Source organism: Silene latifolia, chromosome 11 (assembly GCF_048544455.1).
Source record: "Silene latifolia isolate original U9 population chromosome 11, ASM4854445v1, whole genome shotgun sequence".
NCBI classification, from domain to species: Eukaryota; Viridiplantae; Streptophyta; class Magnoliopsida; order Caryophyllales; family Caryophyllaceae; genus Silene; species Silene latifolia.
The window spans coordinates 153,308,137-153,332,440 of NC_133536.1; the positions used below are offsets into that span (position 1 = coordinate 153,308,137).

The following is a 24,304-nucleotide window of genomic DNA, read 5'->3' on the forward strand; positions in this document are numbered from 1 at the left end:
CAAACTCCGGGATTCGCTAACAATGCGATTAAGATGATGAACGTACTTGCTTTCTCTCTTTGACAGTAAATTAGGTTTTGCAAAAGTGTTTAGAATGATGACAGAAAAAGGTTATATATCTTAATCGCATAATTAACAAAACCCGAGAAATAACTCCCCGTAAACCGGCTACTCGATCGAGTAGCTAAGGTACTCGATCGAGTACCCCCTTACTCCATCGAGTATCCTAGTTACTCGATCGAGTACCCAACAGGTCAGAAACTATTTTCAAACCCAACTCACCCTTACTCGACAGAGTAAGGCCTACTCGATAGAGTACCCAAAGACTCATAAATACGGAGTATTACAGTCTTCCCTCCTTAAAAAGAACTTCGTCCCCGAAGTTCAACCCATACTCAAAAACAAACATACTAACTCGATCAAGACACAACAACGTGACTAAGAACTCAAAACAAAACTCCAACCCAACCATGAACTCATAACACCAACTCCACTAACTATTCCTACCTTCACAACATGGCTCACGATATCGTATCGACTCCATTATATCTCTCTCAACACTAACTCCATACACTACCAACTAGCTTCGTAATACATCATCCAAAACCAATCCAATATCAAAATACCCCTATCATCAAACGGAATGTTACATTCTACCACCCTTAAAAGGAACTTCGTCCTCGAAGTTTACTTACACTCATAAACATCATCATGCCACTATCAAAACTCTCGAACTCGTAAACATCACACTACTACAAGCACGGCCATGGCCTTTTATAAGTATCATCCACAAAAAAAATCCCTCCTTTACGCTACGCTAACACTCTACTTCCAATTATATTACAACATGCACCACCATGAAACTCTCTTTTATCGCTTCCTACTCCTCTTAAGATAAATGTTACGTCCGCGTAACTCGCTAATACTAAATCATTAGCTATATCATCTCATTATCCTCATCACCACCACATGTCAAAGATAACCACCTATAATCTAAACACTTGCCATGCATATATCCAAGGCTCTCTTACTTAAACATTTCTCATACCTCAACTCATTCGGCACACCACCTAACCTATACCATTAAACTCGTAGCAAAACACCATACTAATTCTCCATTATTACTGCAAAACAACATACCTCTCTATGTAAAGCACCTATCTCCCAAAACCATAACTCACGATCCACACTCGTTACGTTTCCTTTCACTAGATCCTCAAGTTCTTTTCTTTCATTACCACAAAACTCATACACAACTTAACATGACACTAATACCCAACACCCTACACTCACTGTCCCAAAAACTGATTATGACCCACGTGCAGCGTCTAGATTAGTATAACATATGTTCCACTAATCACTTACCATGACTATGTCTAACGCCTCGTCTTAAAACAAGGTCAAAAGTAGCGTAACAACTTCTGACAACTGTGTCCCATCAACAGAATGTCACTATAACATGACAACAACGAAAACATATACAACTCTCTTTCATATCATACTCTACCCTCATTCCAAAACTTAACTGGTAAGAAACATCGATAACAAAACAACTGTCTATCTGTACAAACTGAAACTCACAGGAAGCAACATCAAACAAAACAACAATCTATGTATGACTGGTATGTACTTTCGAAACTCGAATCATAATCATCCCTCCTACTCCACCACAACCGGTGACGACATCACAACACCGCCACCAACAGCCACACCGCAGTGCGAAAAAAAAAATACCCGCATCTCAACACTAAATATCGTGCCCGGATCACCACCCGGGGCACCACAACCACATCGATAGTCATCACAACTGCATACAACTCCCATAAATACTGACTCAGAATAACTTCTCCGACAAGAAAAACTTACTCAAATCCACTTTACTAAATCATAACATAACATATTTTATGAATTAAACAGATAATAACCTCGTGGATATCATCCCCTTACCATATCACAGATTGACATGTATCATGAATACATACAAGTATAACCAGTCATGCCAGATCACTCAAATTATTACCTTTTTTAATATCATTCAATTAGATTAGCGTACCCAACATGCATTACAGAACATTCAAATAACAACTTTATGATAATCACACCATACCACGTCTTGTGAAGTTAAAACCTCACACAAACATTTATATATCACAGACCCATAATCACATCCAACCAGTCAATCCTGATCACGTAAGTTACCACCAGATAAAAGTTACCTCTCACCCGAGCTTAATTCGTATGCCCCTCATAACACATTCTCTCATTCGCATAACCATCACCTCATGCCAAATATAACCATACCATTAATACTCAACTACTAACAACCGCCTCATATAACCACATCTTATGCTCTCTCTCACAACCATACATATCAATCTGGTCTCTACAAAATCAACCTCTTTAGGATTGCTACCTTTCTAATATACCATCACCCTTAACCACTAGTCACAAATCATAACACTACCACTGTCCGGACATCAAACCTCTTACACCCATCTCTAAACATCACGATTTCTTTCCTATCTTTGGTTAACATCCCAAACAACGAACATCAAATCCATCAACAAAATTACCTCAACATTCTTTTCAATACTATCCTTAATTGTATCATCATCTAACTTCTCCACTAAAAATCTCGTATCGTGCAAATACTCCACCAACTTCATACTCCCTTAATTCCTCTAAACTCATGATTAATCATGTTGTCCTGACACTTCTGTATAACCATTAACTTACTTACTCTTGACAGTATCATACATCTCGACGATTCCTTACTTTTATGTCACATAACTCCGGTGAACATTTTTCTCAACTTACTTTTATCCTTCTTTTCTCTTTATACTCAACAATACCATTTAATAATTCAACTCCTTATTACTTCTACCTAACTCTTTAGTGCTCCAATTACCTTCTCATCGCTCTAAAACCCAAATCCCATTATTTATATCGATATCACCTCGCTCTTTCTTACCATGGATCTTCTCTTGCTATGCTATCACTCACACTTGCCACTAATATATCCATAAAATCAACGTTCACTGTTTAAACAACTTCATTTCATGCCGTTAAATGCCCAAAGAAATCACACGTAGTTTCACCTCTTAATAAACCAAATCTCCCAAACTCACTCACTGTCTACAAATCCACCTCGCAACATGTCTCCATAAAGTTCACTATATACCACTCTTCTCAACCCCTTTAAAACGAATTTTCACTACATATATTCTTGACCCACACGACTCCTAACCATCTTACTCCATAATTCTTTACACATCTCAAGTTGCCACTATCCAAACCTTCCTTTCAATCTTTTCATTCTCACGTTCCTTAGACCCACATCATCCCTTACCCACTTTCACTTACTTTTACATCACTCAATTTCGCGAATAAATCACTCACCACGTCTCACCAAAACTTGCACCATGCCTCAATCAGCTCATCAATATTCTTTTTCTTTTTCCACTTCTCAAAGACAACCACATATAGCTCATCTCCTCCCACCAAACTCATACTCACCATAAGGTGCCACTCACCACCCCATAAGATTGGGTAACTTACGTATCAAGACCAACTTACATGTAAAACAATGCATAAAGAAGTAAAATAACAACTTTGAATTAAACATAATATGCAACGAATGTCAAAAGATAAGCATATGACCCAAAACAGGGGTCACTAGATCGAGTATCGGCCACTCGATCGAGTAAGGGACTTACTCGATCGAGTAGGTGAAGATCAGAAGCACGTAAAACAAATCACCAGGGCTACTCGATCGAGTAACTAACGTACTCGATCGAGTGCCCCCTTACTCGATCGAGTACCAAGGATACTCGATCGAGTACCCCAATTCTCAAGACTGTCCAGTTTTAGAAACGATTATAACTCACTCATTTCTTGGTCGTTTTGGGCGTGTGACCTATCGTTAGAATCGTAAAAGGACAAGTTATCACCTCCAATTGGAATCACATCAAAATAATTTATGCATCTCAAGTTATAACAGTTTAAAGACAACCTCTTTATAAACGAAAAACACAACTATTGATTTTTACTTCCCAAACGACTTAAACAACAACAAGGTAGACAAAACGACTCAGTACACATAAAACCATTATTGATAATCTCATGTTACCATCTTCAAAAATCAAGCAACAACATCCATCATGCACATAAATTATTTAACTCATTAGTCATGTACTAACCGCATACTTTAAATTTTATAACTTTTCGTAACACAACATTCTCATACATTACATATCCTATTTCCATGTTACTAATACAACAACATTACAAATACACTTCGTCACCTAAACATATTCATAATCACAAAATTCATATTCTCATGCAATTGCTACTCCATCTTTTCCAATCAATTCATCCATTTCCAACACATTACTCATCATCCTCATACACTTTTCTAACAATTCCAACCAACATTGTAAACCAACTATCATGCAACATGCTTTCAATCAACAACATACGAAATCACATTATCACCATCTTTTTTACACATTCCCCATTCTCCACATACATACATCCACTGATTCATGCCACACATCACCATATAGGTACACAATTCACAGGATAAACACATAGCGATCCCGACTCATATCCCATGGTGACCGGTTCAAAATTGTAGGGCGAGTTCGCGACTTTAGGACGTCTCCCAAGTCTTTGCATTAGCTCCTACAACCTTTACCCCGGGTTCATTTTAATTGACTCCCTATATTCATTAAATTTATTGGTTACAGGTTTCAGGATCGTCGCTCTGATACCATTTGTAACACCCCCATACTCCAGTGCCTTACCAGGACCACTCAGGTATAAGGATGCCACCATCTCGGTTACCCGAGGCATGATATTCATAAGACAATAATGAAACAACTTTAAAAGAAAGTAAAGTTTAAAGTGATTACATAGCAATACCAAACTGATAAAAAGAAATACAAGATTCTCAGACGGTCTACTGCTAAAACTATCAAAGCTATAAAACATCGTCTGACACAGCGGAAGACTTCTAACTGCCACGTGATGACTCATCCCAGCTATCCCATACGCGTCATATCATACCTGCTCAATAACTGCTCACCACCCCCGAATGGATCACCACGATTTTTAAAACATTTAAACGGGGTCGAGACTAATCACACAACTCAATATATCAACAATAAGATAAACAGGCGACTTAACCGTCACACACACACAATCACACCAATCCCAACAATCTCAATCACCGACCGTCCACCGGGACCCATTACGCCCGCCTGGGGGGGACCGCAGCCGTACCCACCAAATCCCCGCTCCTCATAATGAGCGATAACCCTGTCCATTAATGTGCACATCCCCTTCCGTGGCGGGTTCCACGAAGGGCGAAACTAGGGCGTGAAGCCACTCCCGCAAGTGACCCCACTCAGCCGAGGACACGCCTCGAGAACCATAGACAAAAATCACAATCACAATCACAACCGTCACAATACAATTACTATATCAAACAATCAATCTCAACACATCATCAATCATCCCATTATGGGACTAATACTGAGTAGGAAATCCTACCTGGAAAGCACAACTATCGACGGTCTCTACAATTTGTATCAAAAAGCTTCTTCTACGAAACCTCCTCCTATCATACAACATACAAATGCTACCAAATCACAAACTACTCAAAAACCCCCAAATCCCTAGATTAGGGTTTAACCAACTTAAAGGAAAGACAATAAAAAGGGTACATAGATCTTACCCTCGACGCAAGGATCTCAACGGTATAACCAACGATGAAAACCGACCTTCCAAACTCCGGGATTCGCTAACAATGCGATTAAGATGATGAACGTACTTGCTTTCTCTCTTTGACAGTAAATTAGGTTTTGCAAAAGTGTTTAGAATGATGACAGAATAAGGTTATATATCTTAATCGCATAATTAACAAAACCCGAGAAATAACTCCCCGTAAACCGGCTACTCGATCGAGTAGCTAAGGTACTCGATCGAGTACCCCCTTACTCGATCGAGTATCCTAGTTACTCGATCGAGTACCCAACAGGTCAGAAACTATTTTCAAACCCAACTCACCCTTACTCGACAGAGTAAGGCCTACTCGATAGAGTACCCAAAGACTCATAAATACGGAGTATTACACATAGTTAGCCAGAAAACCCTCTTCTCCACCAAAGAATCAACTTTCAAGTGTATATACTGAGCATTATATTCCATAATTTGTACTCTAAAAATTGTTGGGTTCCAGAGCACCCAAATACGTCCACCAGAGTGATATCCATTATTGGTTGTAATGCACCAATTATTAAAACTACCAGCTGCCTTATTGAAGGCTTTATTCTTTATCTTAGTTTCTAAAAGGCCAAAAAGACCTATATTATTCGCTTGCAAAAAATAATTAATATCTCTTTGTTTTCCTACTCTATTCATTCCCCTTACATTCCAAAAACCAATTCTATCCATTAGACAAAGAAGGAGTCACAGCATTACCAATTTTCTCACTACTCTTCTTAGCTGGTGAAGCAACTACCTCTTTGTATTAGAATGCTCCAAAATTTTCAGTACTGTATCCAACATTGATCCCTTCTCTGGAATGCATCCTTACCAGTCTCTTAATAGGAGTGTGTTGTCCTGGAGAAAGTTTCCCATCTTACAAATATTTTTGTGTCAATTTTTATAGTAAGACTTATATTATTATTAGATCATAATAATATTACTTATTAAGAGGTTTCCTTGGGTATATGCTTTTGGGAGAGATTCTAAACTTGAATCTTGTTCATCCATTATTGGAAAGCTCAAGAACTAACAACAAGGAGATCTTGTTGGTGCCCATAAAACCGAAATCATATAGTAAGAATAATGATTTCTTCTCTTATCTTATTTATGTTTGCATGCATAAGATCTAGAATTTATTTTATGACTAAATAAATTGATTCATATATGAATATGTTAAATAATGAGATTAATATTTTCTAACACGCCTAACACCGTGGCAACAACAACAACAACAACAACAAGACACGACAACAACAACACCAACACAACACACCCTGACACACTCCCTCTGACACTCCATTCCGCCACCAATGCAGCCACCACCTGATACCAAGTTTATCGTGCTCCTCGGTATGCAAACAATATTTGTAAACTCAATACCTAACTAATGAATGTAGTAGGGTAAGGAGCTCAATCCACAGAGACGGTGTTATGGTTCTTAAATTGATCGTTTGTTTCCTAGTTTAGTTCTAGTCGAAAGCAAGTTGGTTGGTTATTAACAATGAATTATGACTAAAACAAATTAAACTAAGACAAATAGGTAAATGGAAAGACGTAACTCAATGAATTAGGAAACTAAGGTATTTGGGTTCACTAGTGTAGGATGTGGTTGACTTATGGTTATAACTAAGGTAGCCTAAGAGCAAGGTCAAGGAAGGTCTCCACCTCTCGGTGCAAGACGGTCCTCTTAGACTAGGTCGGGTCAAACTCTCGCTCTAACCCTCCCTAACATGCTATTGTTACACACAAACTCAATACAAGCCTAAGTTCTCACCTAAGCATGCAAAAGAAGATGAAGGAACTCAAATTCTCATTCAAGCCTTTCAACAAACACTTGGTATGCACAACAACAAAGCTTTTAATCAAAGACTCCCCCTTGTGTCAAAACCAACAATCAAAACACAATTAACCTACATAAGATCCCCCATCACCCTAGCAAATGACTACTCAAACATGATTATGAAATTGAGAACAAAAGATGAGAACTTTAACATGAAAATAGGAAGAACAATCATAATATAAAGGCAAGTGATTAAACTACAATAAACATGTAAATAAATGAAAAAAAAAATGAAATTAGGAGAAGAATTATACCAATAGTAATTAAAGATGGAAACTTTGGTTGAAATAGGGAGGATGGATCTCTTCTTTCTTCCAATTACAACCCACTAATCTAAATATAAACTATTGAGAATTGTAGAACTTGAATAAACTAAAGAGGAATTAAATTAATGATGAACAAAGATTAATTAAAGGGTATTAAAGAGAGAAATATTAGGGTTCTTATTACAATAATGAGAGAGTATGAGAGACTAATTATTCTAATCTAATGTGAGAGAGTAAGTTAAGCTAAGGTAAAGTATGATAATCTAGGGTATGTGATGTTCTAATGAGTGGTCCTTATATACTAGTCTAGTGATAATATAACTAATAATAATAATAATAATAATAATAATAATAATAATAATAATAATAATAATAATAATAATAATAATAATAATAATAATAATAATAATAGTATAATAATAATAATAATAATAATAATAATAATAATAATAATAATAATAATAATAATAATAATAATAATAATACATAATATTAATAATAATAATAATAATAATAATAATAATAATAATAATAATAATAATAATAATAATAATAATATTAATCATAAACCTAATGACTAATCTAATTCAAGTCACGATACAACATCTCGATAACAAAACAAAAGGAAAGCAAAAAGGGGAAAAAAAGGAAGTAGTGGGGCCTCTGCCAGCAAGGCGGCCGCCGGCCAGGGCACCGACAGCGAGGGTCTTGAAGCAAGGAGAAGAATTAATGCATTGCTGGTGGGTGCCGGTGTGTCGGCTGCCGGGGCACCGGCATAGAAGCACAAAATTGATGCAAGATGTGGATTGCGTGTTGCGTGCCGGTTGCCCGGCTGCCGGTGGACAAGCCCGGCAGTGAGCTCTTAATTAATTGGACCAAATATTGATGTGTTCCCAGCCGGTGTGGGTAGTCGACTGCCGGGGTACCGGCATAGGACTCGAGTTGTTGTTGTTGCTTGATTTTGCTGTTGTCGTGGTTGTTGTCGAATGATGATGATGAAGCGGGCGATAATGCTTGATTTGTCGTGGTGATGATGGTGGCTACGGGTTCCAATGGTGAACAATGACGATGGAGGTGAAGGTGGGTTGAATGAAGGTGGCTGCCATGGTGGTTGAATCTGGTTTGAACGGCGGTTGATGATGATGACGGGAGGAGTGAAAGGTAGAGGAGATGGAGATGCAGGGGAAGGAATGGTGATGGAGGCAGAGGCAGGTGGTTAATGGTGATTGAACTGGTGATGATGATTAAAGGTGGTGAATGAAAATGTCGAAACGGGATGCAGGGGGTATGTATGATGAAGGATGCCATTGTTGATGGTGAGCTTACATGGGCAGGGGAGTAATGGTGTTTGCAGACGGGTTTGTCTTCAGATTAGAGGTGAGGCGGAGATGGTGGTTTAGGATTGAAATGGCGATGTCGGGTTTAATAGAGGATGAATTGAATGGTATTGTGCTGTGATTGAAGGACGATGAAGATGAAGACAGGGGAAGGAAAGGAGGTTGTTAATGGAGATGGTGATGATGTAGCATGTAGCATGTAGGTGATGAAGGTGATAAGTTAATGGTTGGCTTTCCACCTTATTTTCTTGCCTTGACCCGTCTTATTTCCGTCTCGAGTTACTCTAACTCGAGTCTCCTCCTCGTTATTCCGCCTTACCTACATATTAAATTAATATATTAATTAAATAATAGTAATAATATTAATATTATAATAACAATACGAATAATTATTAAATATGACTACAACGACTAATTATAATAAATTAGAAATTAAATGAGCTAATTAATTAATTAAGCATGCAAAATCGAGTTAAAATAAGAGAATAAGACGGGGCTAAATCGTCCTAAATTAGGACGATATCACCACCCGCCACCACTGTGGCCTCCCCTGACCACGGTGGACCCATCCGCCAGCCTCGGCACCAACTACGGCCACCACCACTCCAAAACACGACAACAACAACAACAATGATACACCATACGACACTACCCAAAACAGCCCATACACCTCTCTTTACCACTTATTTTCTACCACTTACCGCCACCCAATCAACCACCTATGACCACCACCGTGATCCCCACACTACCCACAAAAATCACCACCCAAAGCCTCCCCAAGTCAGCCATGATAACCAAAGTAAAAATCCGTCTTAAGATGGTCACACAATCAACAACAAAGCTTCGATCTACTCGGTCAAACCCGATTATGGGTAGTCAACGGCGGTCAAATGACAGGTCAAAGATGGTCAGAGGTGAGTCGGGGTCAAGGCGGGTCAATGGTATAAATTAAATAATATATAAAGTAGTTTAAGATGGTATTACCTTACGATCTCGAGGCGGAGGGACAAAATCTCCCTTTTCTTTTCTCCGTTTCTCTCTTCTTTCTGTCTATAGAATTTGTGTGAATTTTGTGAGATATTGAGTGGATAAGATGGTGGATAAGGTGAGGGGGGGAGTATATATAATGGTAGGTAGAAGTGTATACGTATGTATACGTATTATTGTTTAATATTATTATTTTATTATTCCGTCTTATACATAACTCGTTGAAATATAATATAATATATATAATTATAAAATACAGGGAATCACAATAGGTATAATTGAAAACTAATCTAACGGAAACCAAAGAAAAATATTTTTCTTATAAATTAGGAATCTCAAAATATCATCTGACAATTCAGCTCGTCCTATTATCGATATCTTCAAGAAGTTTTGAGGGGATCCTTCGTTTGATTCATTATGAGATAAAATTTACCTCTGACAGATTCCAAAGATCGTTGATAAATCACTTGTACCCTTTGAAAGAAGACGCTACGAACCATCAACGAACAATTGTTGACTATATTATTATTGAGACTAAATCCACGAATAAATGGAAAACCTTCAAAATAAGGGACTGAAAAATGATTCTCACCAAATGGAAGACTTTTATTAAATAGAAGTTAGAATACTATTGATTGAAATATTAAGGCCCTGTTATTTTTGGCTTTTTAGAGTTGAACTGAACAAAATGGGACTGAGATGAGCTAAACTGAACTGAACTAAATGGAGTTGGACCGAGCTAAACTGAACTGAACTTAATGGAGCTGTGCTGAACTTAACTAAACTGAACTTAAAAGAGCTAAATAATAATAATAATAATAATAATAATAGTAATAGTAATAGTAATAATAGTAATAGTAATAATAGTAATAGTAATAATAGTAATAATAATAATAATAATAATAATAATAATAATAATAATAATAATAATAATAATAATAATAATAATAATAATAATAATAATAATAATAATAATAATAATAATAATAATAATAATAGTAATAATAGTAATAATCTGCTATAGATCTGGTATTTCTGCGGGGAAGGAGGTTGATATCGGTTTGGTTGATGGGCATGGTGGCTCTCTTCGTCCTGCGGATTTATTGCTTTATTCTTGGGACAAGGGGCGTGATGTGTGCGTCGACCTGACAGGTTCTTCACCTTTGACTCAGACTGGGTTGGCAGATTTTGTGCCGGGCCGGGTTGTCGGCCCGATCTTTGCTCGGCGAAAGTGTGCTAAGTATGGGGATTTGTGCGCGGTAGCGGTTATGGTTTCCTACCTTTCTCTTTCTCTCTTCGCTTGGGAGTTGAGTTCGGATCTTTGTTGCCTTGCTCAAGCGGATCCGAAATTCTCGGTATCTCGGATCTTTGGGCTCGGGTAGCCGCTTACATTTTTACTCGTATTAGCTTTACTATTGCTAAGGGTGTGGGAGCCCAGATTGTCTCTCGGCTCCCCACCAATTTAATGTAAACCTTTTATTTTTATTATAATGAAAGCTGCGCGCCCTTTTTTTTTTAAAAAAAAAAAAATAATAAATAATAATAATAATAATAATAATAATAATAATAATAATAATAATCGCGTAAGTAGAGATTAACCCCCATAACTTTCACCAAGTGTGAGATTAAGCCCCATAAGTTACAAATGTAGGAATTAGGCCTAGGGGTGAGCAAAACCGGATATCCAATACGGTTTTGGAAACCGTATCGGATATCCGGTTTTTTAGATCTCATTTTTTAGTATTATCCTTATCCGATACGGTTTTTCCATATATTCGGAAATCGTATATCCGGTTTTTCCGTATATCCGGAAACCGTATATCTGGTATCCGGTTTTCAGCCTCACCTACGTAATTTAACATATTTTTTTTCTTTTCTATGTGTGACTGTTAGGTTTTTTAGTAACTTAAAAGTGTGTGAAAAAGTTATAAGAGTAAATAACTTATAAAGTTTAACTAGTCTTTGTACCCGTGAAAATCACGGGTGCATTTGAGATTGATTTTATAAGTTCATGCATAAACTTAATCTTGTTGGTTTGGAACACATAAACATCTTTGTTGCTTTGTTGTGTATACGCTGGCACGCAAAACTCTTGCACATGAATTGTAGTTCATGTATTTTGGTATTGGTAAAAATTAGAACATCTTAATATTTAATTTCGCATGAACTGTGATATTATTATGTGGGTATGTAAATATTAGTAGCATATTAGTGTTACCCAAAACAATTGGTTTTATTGAAAATTGTGATACATATAATACCAATAATTGTGTAGCTCAATATCATCAATGACCAATATTTTCTTATATACTATAAATGAAAGTGTGCACGCGGATGTATTAACAAATCTAGTAGTGTCGTTACCGTAAGAATATCGTTATATAATATGATATTATATAATCTGATTTGTCATTACTCATTACTAACATAATGTATTTATGTTGTACACTTTTCATTTGCCTAAACCTAATTCTCTAAAATCCTAAAATTAGTACCAATCAAATCTATCCGAAATTTTCAATTATGAATTCTAGTTTGATTTTAGAACATGTAAGGAGTATTTGATTTTTTTTTATTAGAAATCATTTATCATATTATTGTTATGTTATTTAATAGTTTATAGTTACATCTATTATTGTCATATGGCTCGTTGAATTTTCAGGCTATTTGCTATTGCATTTTCATATATCACAAAATAGAAATTAAGAGTTCGCAAATAAATGAAAAGGCTACTTGTTATCCACAATAAAAAGTTGAATTTTTTTGTTAATTTTTCAAGTAGGTGGCCTAAAGAACATAAAAAATAGGATAAAGATATCATCATTTACCGCAATAGTGAAAAACTACTTATCGAAATAGTGTGCAAAACATCATTAACTTCTACCTCCCTTCGTCTCATTCATTTGTTTAGCTTTGAATAAAATACCCCCGATAAAGAATATAAAAGGTAAATAAATAATTAGGACAATAGTATTATTTTTTATTATACTCCATATATTGGAGATCATACTAATATAAAGGCAATTAAATAAGAATATATATATGAAATAGACTATCTCAAGGCCAAATTTGAGGATGCATAAGTGAACAATTACATCCAAACAACATAATTTTTTATATAATTCACTTTCATTCTAATGTACGATGACTTTTTAAAAAATTAGTCAAAAAAATAGAATTACCTTAGTCAATTTTCATGATAGAGTGTTGTTGCTTTACGGGGTCTCTAGTTTTGCTCTCCCAAATAATTCCACTTTTCAATAATCTAAAGTCCAAAGGTAACATTAGTAGATAAATAATTATTAGAATTATAAAATATTCAAAATAAAAATTAAAACTCACCTTTGAAACAAAATAATAACAGTAAGTGGACATAAAATGAACATTTTTTTTCCAATTTATTAGGAAGTATGAAGAGGGGAGAAGATAAAATGGCAATTGAAAGAGATTAAAGAGGGGAGTCGAAGAGTTGAAGTAAACTGAGAAGTCACGATTAGAAAGGCATAGCTGAAAGAATTTTGAGCGGTCGGATGCTAAACAATGGAAAATAGTTACGGGTAATTAATTATTGACATTAATAAACTCATTATTGCCTCAATTTTACTCAAGCAAATACTTCTTTTTAGTGAGGTCACGAAGTTTATCAATTGTTTAGAGGGTTAAATAAATATAAATATCTAATAATAATTTGATTTGATTGATAATCCATGTCACATTTAAATTTGCCATGTCATATTAAAATTTGCCATGTCACAATTAAATTTGGCATTTTTGATACCCTTTTAATAGTATTGTATAGATTATGAGAGTAACTTTTAAATGTGAAATTGATAAAAAAAATTTCATGTGTACTACTATGCTAGTATTTCCACGTGGACTATATTTTGCCACGTCACAATTAATTGTTGCCATGTCACATTTGTCTACGTGGCGTTTAATGTCTAGCTTTTTAATAATATTTATAGATACTAATAAGGTTTAATCAGCAACATATTGGATATTTTGTGATTTATGTATATATTTTATTATTTTATTCTAGAAAAAGGCAACCGTATCGGATACCGTATATCCGGTTTCATATTTTGCCGATCCTTATCCGATACGATTTTTAAAGAACCGTATCGGACATCCGAAAATCCGTATAATTAAATTCGTATAGCGTATCGGATACGTATAGTAAAACCGTATCGTATAATTTTGCTTAGCCCTAATTAGGCCCCATAACTTTTACAAAAAGTGAAATCCAATCCCGTTTTTATTTTTAACAAAAATATATCATTAAATTATTTTATATTTAGACTCATTGTACATTAAATAATTTTTAATATTTAAAAGTATTTATATAATTTATCAATTAACATAGTTTTTAGATAAAATATTTTTACTAGTTTTAATATAATTGATATATATACATACGAAATTTCTCTACAAATTATAAATTTTATGTAATTCATTCAAATGTTTTTTTTTCCCGAAATGTATAATAAATTTCATACAATTTATAAATATATTAAAAATAATTTCATTGTATGGATAAATTGTATAAATGGATGATATTGATTTTTTTGGTGCAATTTTGGTTAGAAATCAAAAAAATGGATTCATTTTCACTTTTAGTCAAAGTATGGGGCCTAATTGTTACATTTGTAAGTTATGCGCTTAATCTCACAATTGGTGAAAGCTATGTGGGTTAATCACCACTTTCACGTAATAATAATAATAATAATAATAATAATAATAATAATAATAATAATAATAATAATAATAATAATAATAATAATAATAATAATAATAATAATAATAATAATAATAATAATAATAATAATAATAATAATAATAATAATAATAATAATAATAATAATAAAAAATAATAAAACAATAATAATATTAACAATAAATAAATATTATTCACAATATTAATAAATAAAAACTATTAAGTTTAAGATGAGTAAAATTGTAATAGGCTGAACTGAATGAAGCTGAACTGACTTAATTGAACTGAATGAAGCTGAACTGAAAATAAGTTAGAAAGAATACAGTAAGGATCCTTTGTCCCACTTTTGTGTCCCATTGTGTGTGTCACTCCAATCACCTTTTGACACATCACTTGTTGCAAAATAAAATGTTGTACTAATTATATTAATTTGTTGATGTGTTAGAAGGTGATTGTAGTCGCACAAATATTGGGACATCAAATGGGACAGAGAATCCCCACTCGAAAGAATAGGGCCTAATTGAAATATTTCGTATAAAATAATTGATGGAGATTAGGGTTTTTAGAGATTTTTTGGCCTTCTTTTTTTTTTTTTTTTTTTTTGTTGAGGGAGTATTTGTATCATTGAAATAGACAACCTAATTGGAACAACTTCATTAGACTTTCAACTTCCTTCACACTCTCCCATTATCGCGACACGCTCCGTCCGCTCACCAAACCGGTCTTCCTTCCACCGGTCTGCTCCGTCATTCCGTCCGTATATCGCCCTCCTGTCTTACATCACTCCCTCCGTCTGTCAACGCTTTGTGTTTGCTTAAATTCTCAATTAGGGTTCTTAATTTTTTAAATTTAATTAAATTGGGCACCTGTTTCATTTGTGGCTGCCATCAAAGCTCTTACAATCATCTCTAACAATCTGATCAGGTGAGATTCTATTATTCAATGTGGTTTAATTGATTTACAGTGGTTTTCACGTTTCTTTCACCTCTTTTTGCTCGAATTATGATGATTTGATTTGAGGGGTTTTGTTTGATATAACTTCGATGATAAATGATTTTCCTTGGACATTCTCTTTGCTAAAAAATATACCGAGCCGTATGTTGTTGTAATGTGGTTTAATTGATAAATGACTTTACTTTCTTCATAATTTGGTTTAACGACTGATTAACACTTGTATTAGTAATGTTAATCATATCATAATATAGTTGTTATTATTGTTCTTTTTAAGCATTTGTATAACATGTTTAATTCATTTGTTGCCTCAGTACCCATTTAGAAATTACTCATTAGGAATTATATTTGAATAATTCCCGTTTAAGACTGTCTTTGAATGTTAAATATCACTTAGTGATAAATGCCTAAGGTTTCCAAGTTACAAGAAATAAATTCGATATCAATTCCCCAAATGTTCTCCGGTTACTTGTGTGGAGCGTTATTTGTTTTACATCGTGTATTTGCGTGGGGAATTGCTGCCGAATTCTTTTAGGTTGGGGTGATAAGGAACTAGATGGCATGTTGGTGTTGGTGTTTTGTATAACATGTTGATGTGGGGGGCGTGAAGAAACAACTTAGAAACAACTTAAGACCATGTAAATTAATCGATTTTGTGAAGAATTTTAATCAATTTGGTATATTTGTCCATATGGTATATTTTGTAAGGTAAAAAATTTGGAAAAATGGAAGAACAGAAGAAACGATAAATGGAAGAGTACATTTGTCAAGGGTAGAACGGTTAGTTCACGTCTTTTTTTTTTGCCAGAAATTCGGAAGATACAAAAAGTTGATAAGAGGTAGTTCACTCCTTTCGAAATAATCTTTTTAGATTGATTTTTAAACTTTGACAATGAATAAGTGTAAAAAAATAACATGATAATATAATATTCACATTCATCATAAAATAGTCTTCCATTAAAATATTATTGAGTTAAAAGGGGTGTTAGAGATCGTGTAAAATAGTAATTTTGAATTTGAAGTAAATAATTTACCCTTATTTTAATTTTGAGAGCGGTTAAAAAAACGTCTTAAATCCTTAAATTGCTAACTCAATTAGTCAATTCCAATACTCAACGAAGACCTAAGGTTGGCAATTGTCTGTTTGGCTTCTTCTATCCTTTGTTTTCGCCTTGGGTTCTTCTTTAACCCAGATTTTCAACCGCATATTTTCTTTTTTCTTCATAATCTTCATCCTACATACCCATAAAACCACAGTAAGTTATAATTTTTTGTTTGTACATTTGAATTTCATTTATACTGTGTATTTTGGTTCCATTGTTACTGTTGCATTTACACCATGATCAATCGTTCATAGATTCAATCCGTTGGTGAATTAGTGAAAAATTGAATATATTGGGGCTTTTGAGTTCAGTTGCTAAAAAGTGAATACAGTCCATTTTATGTCTTTTTTCAGTATTTGCCCAGGCATCAATAATCACAATTGGAATTAGACTGTAGAAGGCACGAGGAATCGTAATGTTTCAATTTTGAGTATAATGCTTCGATTTAGAGTTTTGCACTGACAGTTTTGTATATATTCTGTGATTTTTTTTCGTTTGCAGTCCCGACATTGGTATACTCGTAGATTTATATGATGGTGAATTATCATATGTGTCTAGTGTTTTGTTATCAGTTTGGGTTCTCAAATTTGACAGAGCCTCTCTAATCAAATATACGGCTAGTTCCGAATGTCTGATCCTAGGTTTTAAATTTCAATCTTTGACCTTGTCCAGTCCGACCAGGGATCAAAGTTTTTTTTGTCTTCAACATATTTGTCAGTCTATGCAACAACTTTGTAATTTTAGGTCCGGGCTGGATGGATCATTTCGCTTCTTATTATGTTATAAGATGTAGTGAGATGACCATATTTGGTGTTATATTTGAGTGATGGGTGCAAAGTTTATTCGTGTAAGGCCAAATTAAAGATTTGTTGCCTGGGTTAGAATGATGGGTGGAGATTTTTTTAGTCTTGGGAGAGTTTATGGACCAAATCGTGACAGTTAATATTCAACATATATAAAGTTGCTGATGTTGGCTTCTCCGTTATTATGTTTATTCTTACATTTTCTCAATGACTGTAGTTGGCTTCTCCGTTGAATGGGAAACTTAGTCCGGTACGTTTTGTTAATTAGCAGGAGATTAGGTGAAGATGCCTCCTAAAATTGCTGATGTTCGTCTTGTCGCTTCCCACCCAGAGGTTTATGAACCTTGTGACGATTCATTTGCACTTGTCGACGCATTGCTTGCTGATAGAGCAAATTTGCTAGAACACCAACCCACAATATGCTTGGAAATTGGTTGTGGAAGTGGATATGTCATCACCTCCTTAGCCTTAATGCTCGGGAAAGAGGCTAATGGTGTGCACTATTTTGCGACTGATATCAATCCATGTGCGGTGGAAGTGACATGTGAAACACTCAAAGTTCATGGGGTTCATGCTGAGGTGGCAAACATGGATATTGCCTCAGGGCTAGAGAAGCGTCTTGCTGGGCTTGTTGATGTGTTAGTCGTGAATCCTCCGTATGTTCCAACTCCAGAGGACGAGGTTGGGTGTGCTGGAATTGTTGCTTCATGGGCTGGAGGGGAGAATGGAAGGAGCGTTATTGACAGAATATTGCCAGTTGCCGACAATCTTTTGTCCGAGAAAGGATGGCTATACATGGTTACTCTGTCTGAAAATAAACCTGGGCAGCTTTGTGCTTTAATGAATAAAAAGGGGTATGCATCGAAAATCATTGTGCAGAGATCAACAGAAGAAGAAAGCCTTCATATCATCAAATTTTGGCGAGATCCTGATAGTGATGTAGAGATCAAGAAGCGAGCTAGTAAAGGAAGTCCTACATCTATTTTTTCCAAATTTCAACGTTTGCCATTCTGGGGCAATGGAAATGCAGACTCGAATTGATCAATGACAGATTCTTCGGTGTAGAGTGTATGTGATCCAATTATCAGATTGGGTTATTTCACCAAGAAATCTTGTTATTTTGGGTTGAAAATGAAGTGCCGAAGTGTCATACCAATGTTGGAGAGTCGAGTATTGGACATGGGATGCTAGTAATATGAGGAGTGGAGTAAAATAGATGACAGAATTGAAAGCTGAAGCTATTGTTGGTATATGAACTGAGAGAGATAGGGAAAGGCCAAAGGGGCAAAGGGTGATGGGCACTTCCAAAACCACCAGCAAGCAGCTTGCAATAGGATCTCAGGTTCGAGGCCAGGGAATATTTATCGACCGCATTGCATGCCCATATTAGCTACTAAAACCACAACCCTAAGAGAAGGAATGACAATTGTAGTCCGTGAAGCAATAGCCATGCATTTAAGATAACCGAAATGACTAGAAAAGGAGGTGTGCTGTTTGATGTGTGCTATTGGATCTTGTTGCATTCGTGGGCGGATAAATTATCCGTGGGGCCTGTGGTAATGAAAATGCTCGCAACTCTAAGCTCTTGATTCTTATATGTGTCTGTCTGTATGTGTCACAGTTACAGTAGTTTGCAAAAATATTAATGCATGCCTGGCCTATGTTTTTGGCAATTGTTTCTGAAAGATTCTCATGTTCTTGGCTTTGAATGAAAATATTTGAAATGTCCCCCAAGTCTTTCACTTGTCAGAATATCGATTGCCTGACACGGAGACGCAGATTTACATGACGCGTCTGGAACCTGGTGCTCAGCTTACATTGTAACCTGGTGACGGCTATACGAGGCATCTATGCCTTGTTGGCTGACTATACCTTGGATGAAGTCCTTATATTTTCAATGATAGAGAACTCACATAAAAAGCAATCTTCTAATGCCTAATAAGTCAGCATTTCAGATGGCATTATATTTCGACTGTAAAATGTCGGTTCCTTTAACTTTGGATGTTCAGGTCTTTTAACCGGAAAAAAATGATAGGATAATGCTCTATGTAGTACTGTCGTACGATATTACTCGTAGTGAGTTGTGACCAATATGTTTGTCATACCACATCGGACCGTTCCCTAGTAGGAGTAAATACTGCCTGGTGTCTAACAGAATTCCGTGTTGTTGCTTGAGACTGACATTCAAGTCTTTTGTAACCCCTAAACAGCTATACATCTATTGATTCTGCATCTAGGGGTTGTCAATTGCCATTCGTGTTGGATGGGCATCTCACACATACACTGCCTGGCAAACAGGTCTTTTGAGCCGAGTCAATGTCATTTCGACTGCGCTACATATCAGGGATTAGGTGGGACACTTAAGGGAAGCTTATTTTCGGGTCTGTTCTCTTATTGGCTCAGTTAGGCTATGCAGCATTTGAGGAAGGTCATTTTCAAGTATCAACGATTTGGATAAGTACGTGGTAAGTGGTTACAAGCATTTTTTTTTAATATTATCTATGAACAAGAGTTAAATCAAGTGGTAAGAAGTCTCTTATCTAAGCTATGAAGTTGGAGGTTCGATTCTCACATGCGATATAGTGTTCTCATTTAAACCAAAAAGATATTAACTACTTGCTCCCTATAGGAGAGTGTTAACAAATTTTATCTTTATTTTAATGTAGATAATAATTGAATGTGGCCTTCAAATATACTTCCTCCATTCAACTCCACTCTACCATGGTATAATTTGCACAAATGTTAAGAAAATAATAAAGTAGTAATAAAAGTACAATGGAAAATGGGATGGATGATTAATTTGTCCATAAAGTGGGTAATTATGTGGGCCAACTAGTGGCATTTTGTGTAAATAATTGTTTGCCATGAGGATAAAAGGGTCATTTTACTTGCTTTTTATGGAAAGTGGTAGAGTGGAGTTGAATGGATGAAAAAGGAAATATGGTAGAGTGGAGTTGAATGGAGGAAGTACTAGGATTGGCCAACAAAATTTGCATTTCGGGTTTTTGTGACACATCTATCGATGATCATTTAGATCGGGTTAATTTTAAGAGTCAATGAATAGCTCATTCTATAATCCTTTTATTATAATTCCTACTTATAGTGATCTTATATTTTACTTTAACACCAAATAAAATACGCATCGCTTAGTAATCACTTGGGAAGTCTTATTTGAAGCAACTAAAATTTGACCCAAAACAAAAGATGGGTACTTTTTTCTTTCCTTCTCTTATTCGTCCATCTCATTTTTTATTCAGTTAGTCTTGCTGAAGACGGGTCGGAGCAAATGACGGGTAATGCCACTCACAAAATGGATAGGGGGACAAGGTGGGGGCACCTCCATGTGCTTCTCTTTCTCTTCTATTTGGGTCATTTGTGAGAGGAAATGGTATCCGTCATTCAAAATTGACGGATACGTGCCGTCTTCAATGAGATTTTGTGTTTTTTATTAACTTTTCCATTTACCCTCCCCAATTTATATCTACATCTATGCAACAATGAATTTTTCCAATAATATTAATTTACACCAAAAAATTTGGGAGCCTCCTCAAAAACAACTCAAAAGACCTTACTTTTTCTTTGGGAACCTTCCCTACAAATAGAGGAGCTCCATTTGTTGAATGGGTGTGTGCAATAATGGAATTCCCCATTTAAGGAGAAAGAGGGCATATAGGAACGGAGTCCATATCCTCTCCCTTTCCTAAAAAGAAATGGAGAGTCCATTTCCTTACAACGGTTGAGATCTTATTCTGCCAACATCTAACGGTCCTAAATTTATCCATAAAAATAAAGGGAAAATGGAAGTTAGAGGGTAAAGTATTATTAAATGGGGTTGAGAGGGAAATGGAGAGAAGGAAATGGAGAGGATCCTAATCCATAGGAACAAGTCCATATCCTCTTCATTTCCTAAAAAGAAATGGAGAGTCCATTTCCTTAATTTCAAAAGGGTAGACCCTTTAATTTGAAGATACAGGTGTGGATCTAAAATTGTCAAATCTTTTCTTTTGCAGTACACTTTCAAGTTTCAACAAATATGAAAGCAAAGTTGGTTAAAGGCAAATGATCAGTCCAATCCAATATGCTAAGTAGACCTATTTTATGTAATTGACCATTTTAAAAGTTGGATTAGGAGTAGTGCATTCTCACTTTGTTAGTTCAATCCAATAAGCAACTACAACAAAATTTCTTCAAGTCCAATATGCTAAATAGACCTATTTTATGTAATTTATGTAATCTTATAGACTATCTAACCCTATAACCAAATCAGATTTAGCGAAGAGAACCATGTAAATCTGATACTAGGTCTTGGGATAATATTCATTTACTAATCATAAGTTTTAAGCTGGATCTTGAAAACCCAAGACTTAATTTAAGACTTATGACTAGTAAAATGTGAGTGAAGAAGAGAGTCTCATATATTGTTTTAAATATTTTTCATGAGTCTGGATATCAATATAGGGATAAAGTGGAAAAATATAAAAGTCTGAACTAAGTCTTAAAATATAAATTATAAGATGTTAAGTTTTTAAGATCCATTTTTAGCAATCAAATAAAGATGGCCTTATATTGGAGTCAAGTTCAAGTAATTTAAGTTTGTATTATAATCCTCTATTTACTAAAAGAATAGGCAAAATTCCACCTTTTCCCGCCTAAAACATATTTCCTAAAATATTGCTTGGTATTTTTGCTTATACTATAGGTATGGACATGATAGGTTATAAATGGACGTGTTGAGCCGTGAAACATTGTCACATTTAAAAGATGAGTGTGGCGGAGATGCGTATGTTGAGGTGGATGTGCGACCATACAAGGAAAAATCGATTAAGGAATGAGGTGATTAGGGAAAAGGTAAAAGTGGCGCCAATAGAGAACAAGATGATGGAAAATCGACTAAGATGGTTTGACCATGTGAGAAGGATACCTATGGACGCACCAGTTAGGAGGCTGAATACTTGGAGAACTGAAAAGGTCCTAGGGGTAGAGGGAGACCGAGACAGACATGGTTGAGAGTGATAGAGCACGATATGAGATTTTTGGGGCTTGAGGAGAGTATGGTGAGGGAGAGGGCACAATAGATGGAAAGGATACATGTGGATTTTTAGTATTTGATGTTATTTGACATATTTAGGCTATGTTTGACAAGGCATTTCAGGTACCTGATTTGACTAAGCAAACTGATTTGACTAATATTTCTGGTAGTTGTTTTACCTAGTGCTGTTTGGTAAAGTCATTTCAGGTACCTGAAATGACTTTTCAGGTACCTGAAATGAAAAGCTACTCCAGGTAGCTTTTTAAAGTTTCAGAAATAAATGTTCTACTTTACATATTTACCCTTTATTTAAATTAATTTATTATAATTATTAATATCCTTTTATGTCATTTTACAAAAAATCAGTTACCTTTTCAGTTAGTTTTACCAAACACTTTACAATTAATCAGCTACCTTATCAGTTTCCAATTTTCAGCTAGCTTTTCAGGTACCTTTTTAATTTCATTCACCTTATGAGGTTTCAGGTAACTTTTCAGGTTTCAGGTACCTTTTCTGTCAGTTTTACCAAACAGAGCCTTAATGTTTTTATTTAATTTTTTTTAAAAAAATATTTGTTCTTCTCTCCTTTATTACACTTTTTTTTACCAACCACCTTCTTATATATTTTACTTGGTTTACTTTTAAGATATTCCGGATCCTTAAATTCTACTTCGATTTTCAAAATCGTTTTAATCTTTATTCTCGATTTAAATTTGAAGTTTTTATAAAAGAAATCCGGAATTTGATTTTAAAACCTATAAGTTTACCTAGACTTTGTATTATGTTTCGTTTTTTTTTTTCGCATTTTGAGGTGTGCGTTCACCCATGGACGATTCTAATGGATGATTCATGTCAGCCGACCCCAAATCATTTTGGGATCAAGGCTCTGATGTTGTTGTTGTTGTTGTTGTTGTTGTTGTTGTTGTTGTTGTTGTTGTTGTTGTTGTTGTTGTTGTTGTTGTTATTGTTGTTGTTGTATTCAATATTTCACATTCTGCACAAATTATTCTCCGATCTTTTTATGATAAAAAAAAAATTATAAAGAATTTTATGATAAAAATTTATTGACTTTTTATGATAAAAAAAGTTGCGGCTAAAAAATATGTTATTAGTAAATATTTGTTAAATATTAACATCATTAATTTCTCGGTAAAAAACAAAAAAAAAAAGCTTTCAAAAAAATACTCGTTTCATTACTTCTTAGGATTTGATTTTTATTTCTCGAATCAAACTACAATGAGCAGAAAAATGAAAAATAAATGAATTGTCAATTTAAATTTCATAAATAATACACTAAAAAGTAAAACTCTATAGATACCGTGCATACATTGCACGGAGTCTATACTAGTCCCATATCTACTAAAAGAATAGGTGAATTCATGATTTTCCCTCCAAAAAGCATATTTTTAAACAAGGAAGTTAATCACAATTAAATCCATTCACCAAATAAGGAATCTACTTATATATTATAATTTATTTCATCAATTTATAATTTTTCATCAAAA

At 34.9% G+C, this 24,304-nt stretch overlaps 1 protein-coding gene across 6 annotated transcripts; it reads left to right on the top strand.

Annotated features, from left to right (window-relative positions):
* The first annotated feature begins 15,541 nt into the window (after nucleotides 1-15,541).
* On the top strand, nucleotides 15,542-19,498 carry LOC141611970 (uncharacterized). 6 transcript variants are annotated; one of them, XM_074430646.1, is made up of 2 exons: nucleotides 15,542-15,837; nucleotides 17,988-19,498. In XM_074430646.1, the coding sequence occupies exon 2, from the start codon at nucleotides 18,056-18,058 to the stop codon at nucleotides 18,809-18,811; it is 756 nt and encodes a 251-aa protein (XP_074286747.1). In that variant the 5' UTR covers nucleotides 15,542-15,837; nucleotides 17,988-18,055; the 3' UTR covers nucleotides 18,812-19,498. The 6 variants fall into 6 exon arrangements, with proteins under 6 accessions (XP_074286747.1, XP_074286746.1, XP_074286745.1 ...); XM_074430645.1 differs by having other exon boundaries at nucleotides 18,039-19,498; XM_074430644.1 differs by having other exon boundaries at nucleotides 18,042-19,498.
* The last annotated feature ends 4,806 nt before the right edge of the window (nucleotides 19,499-24,304 follow it).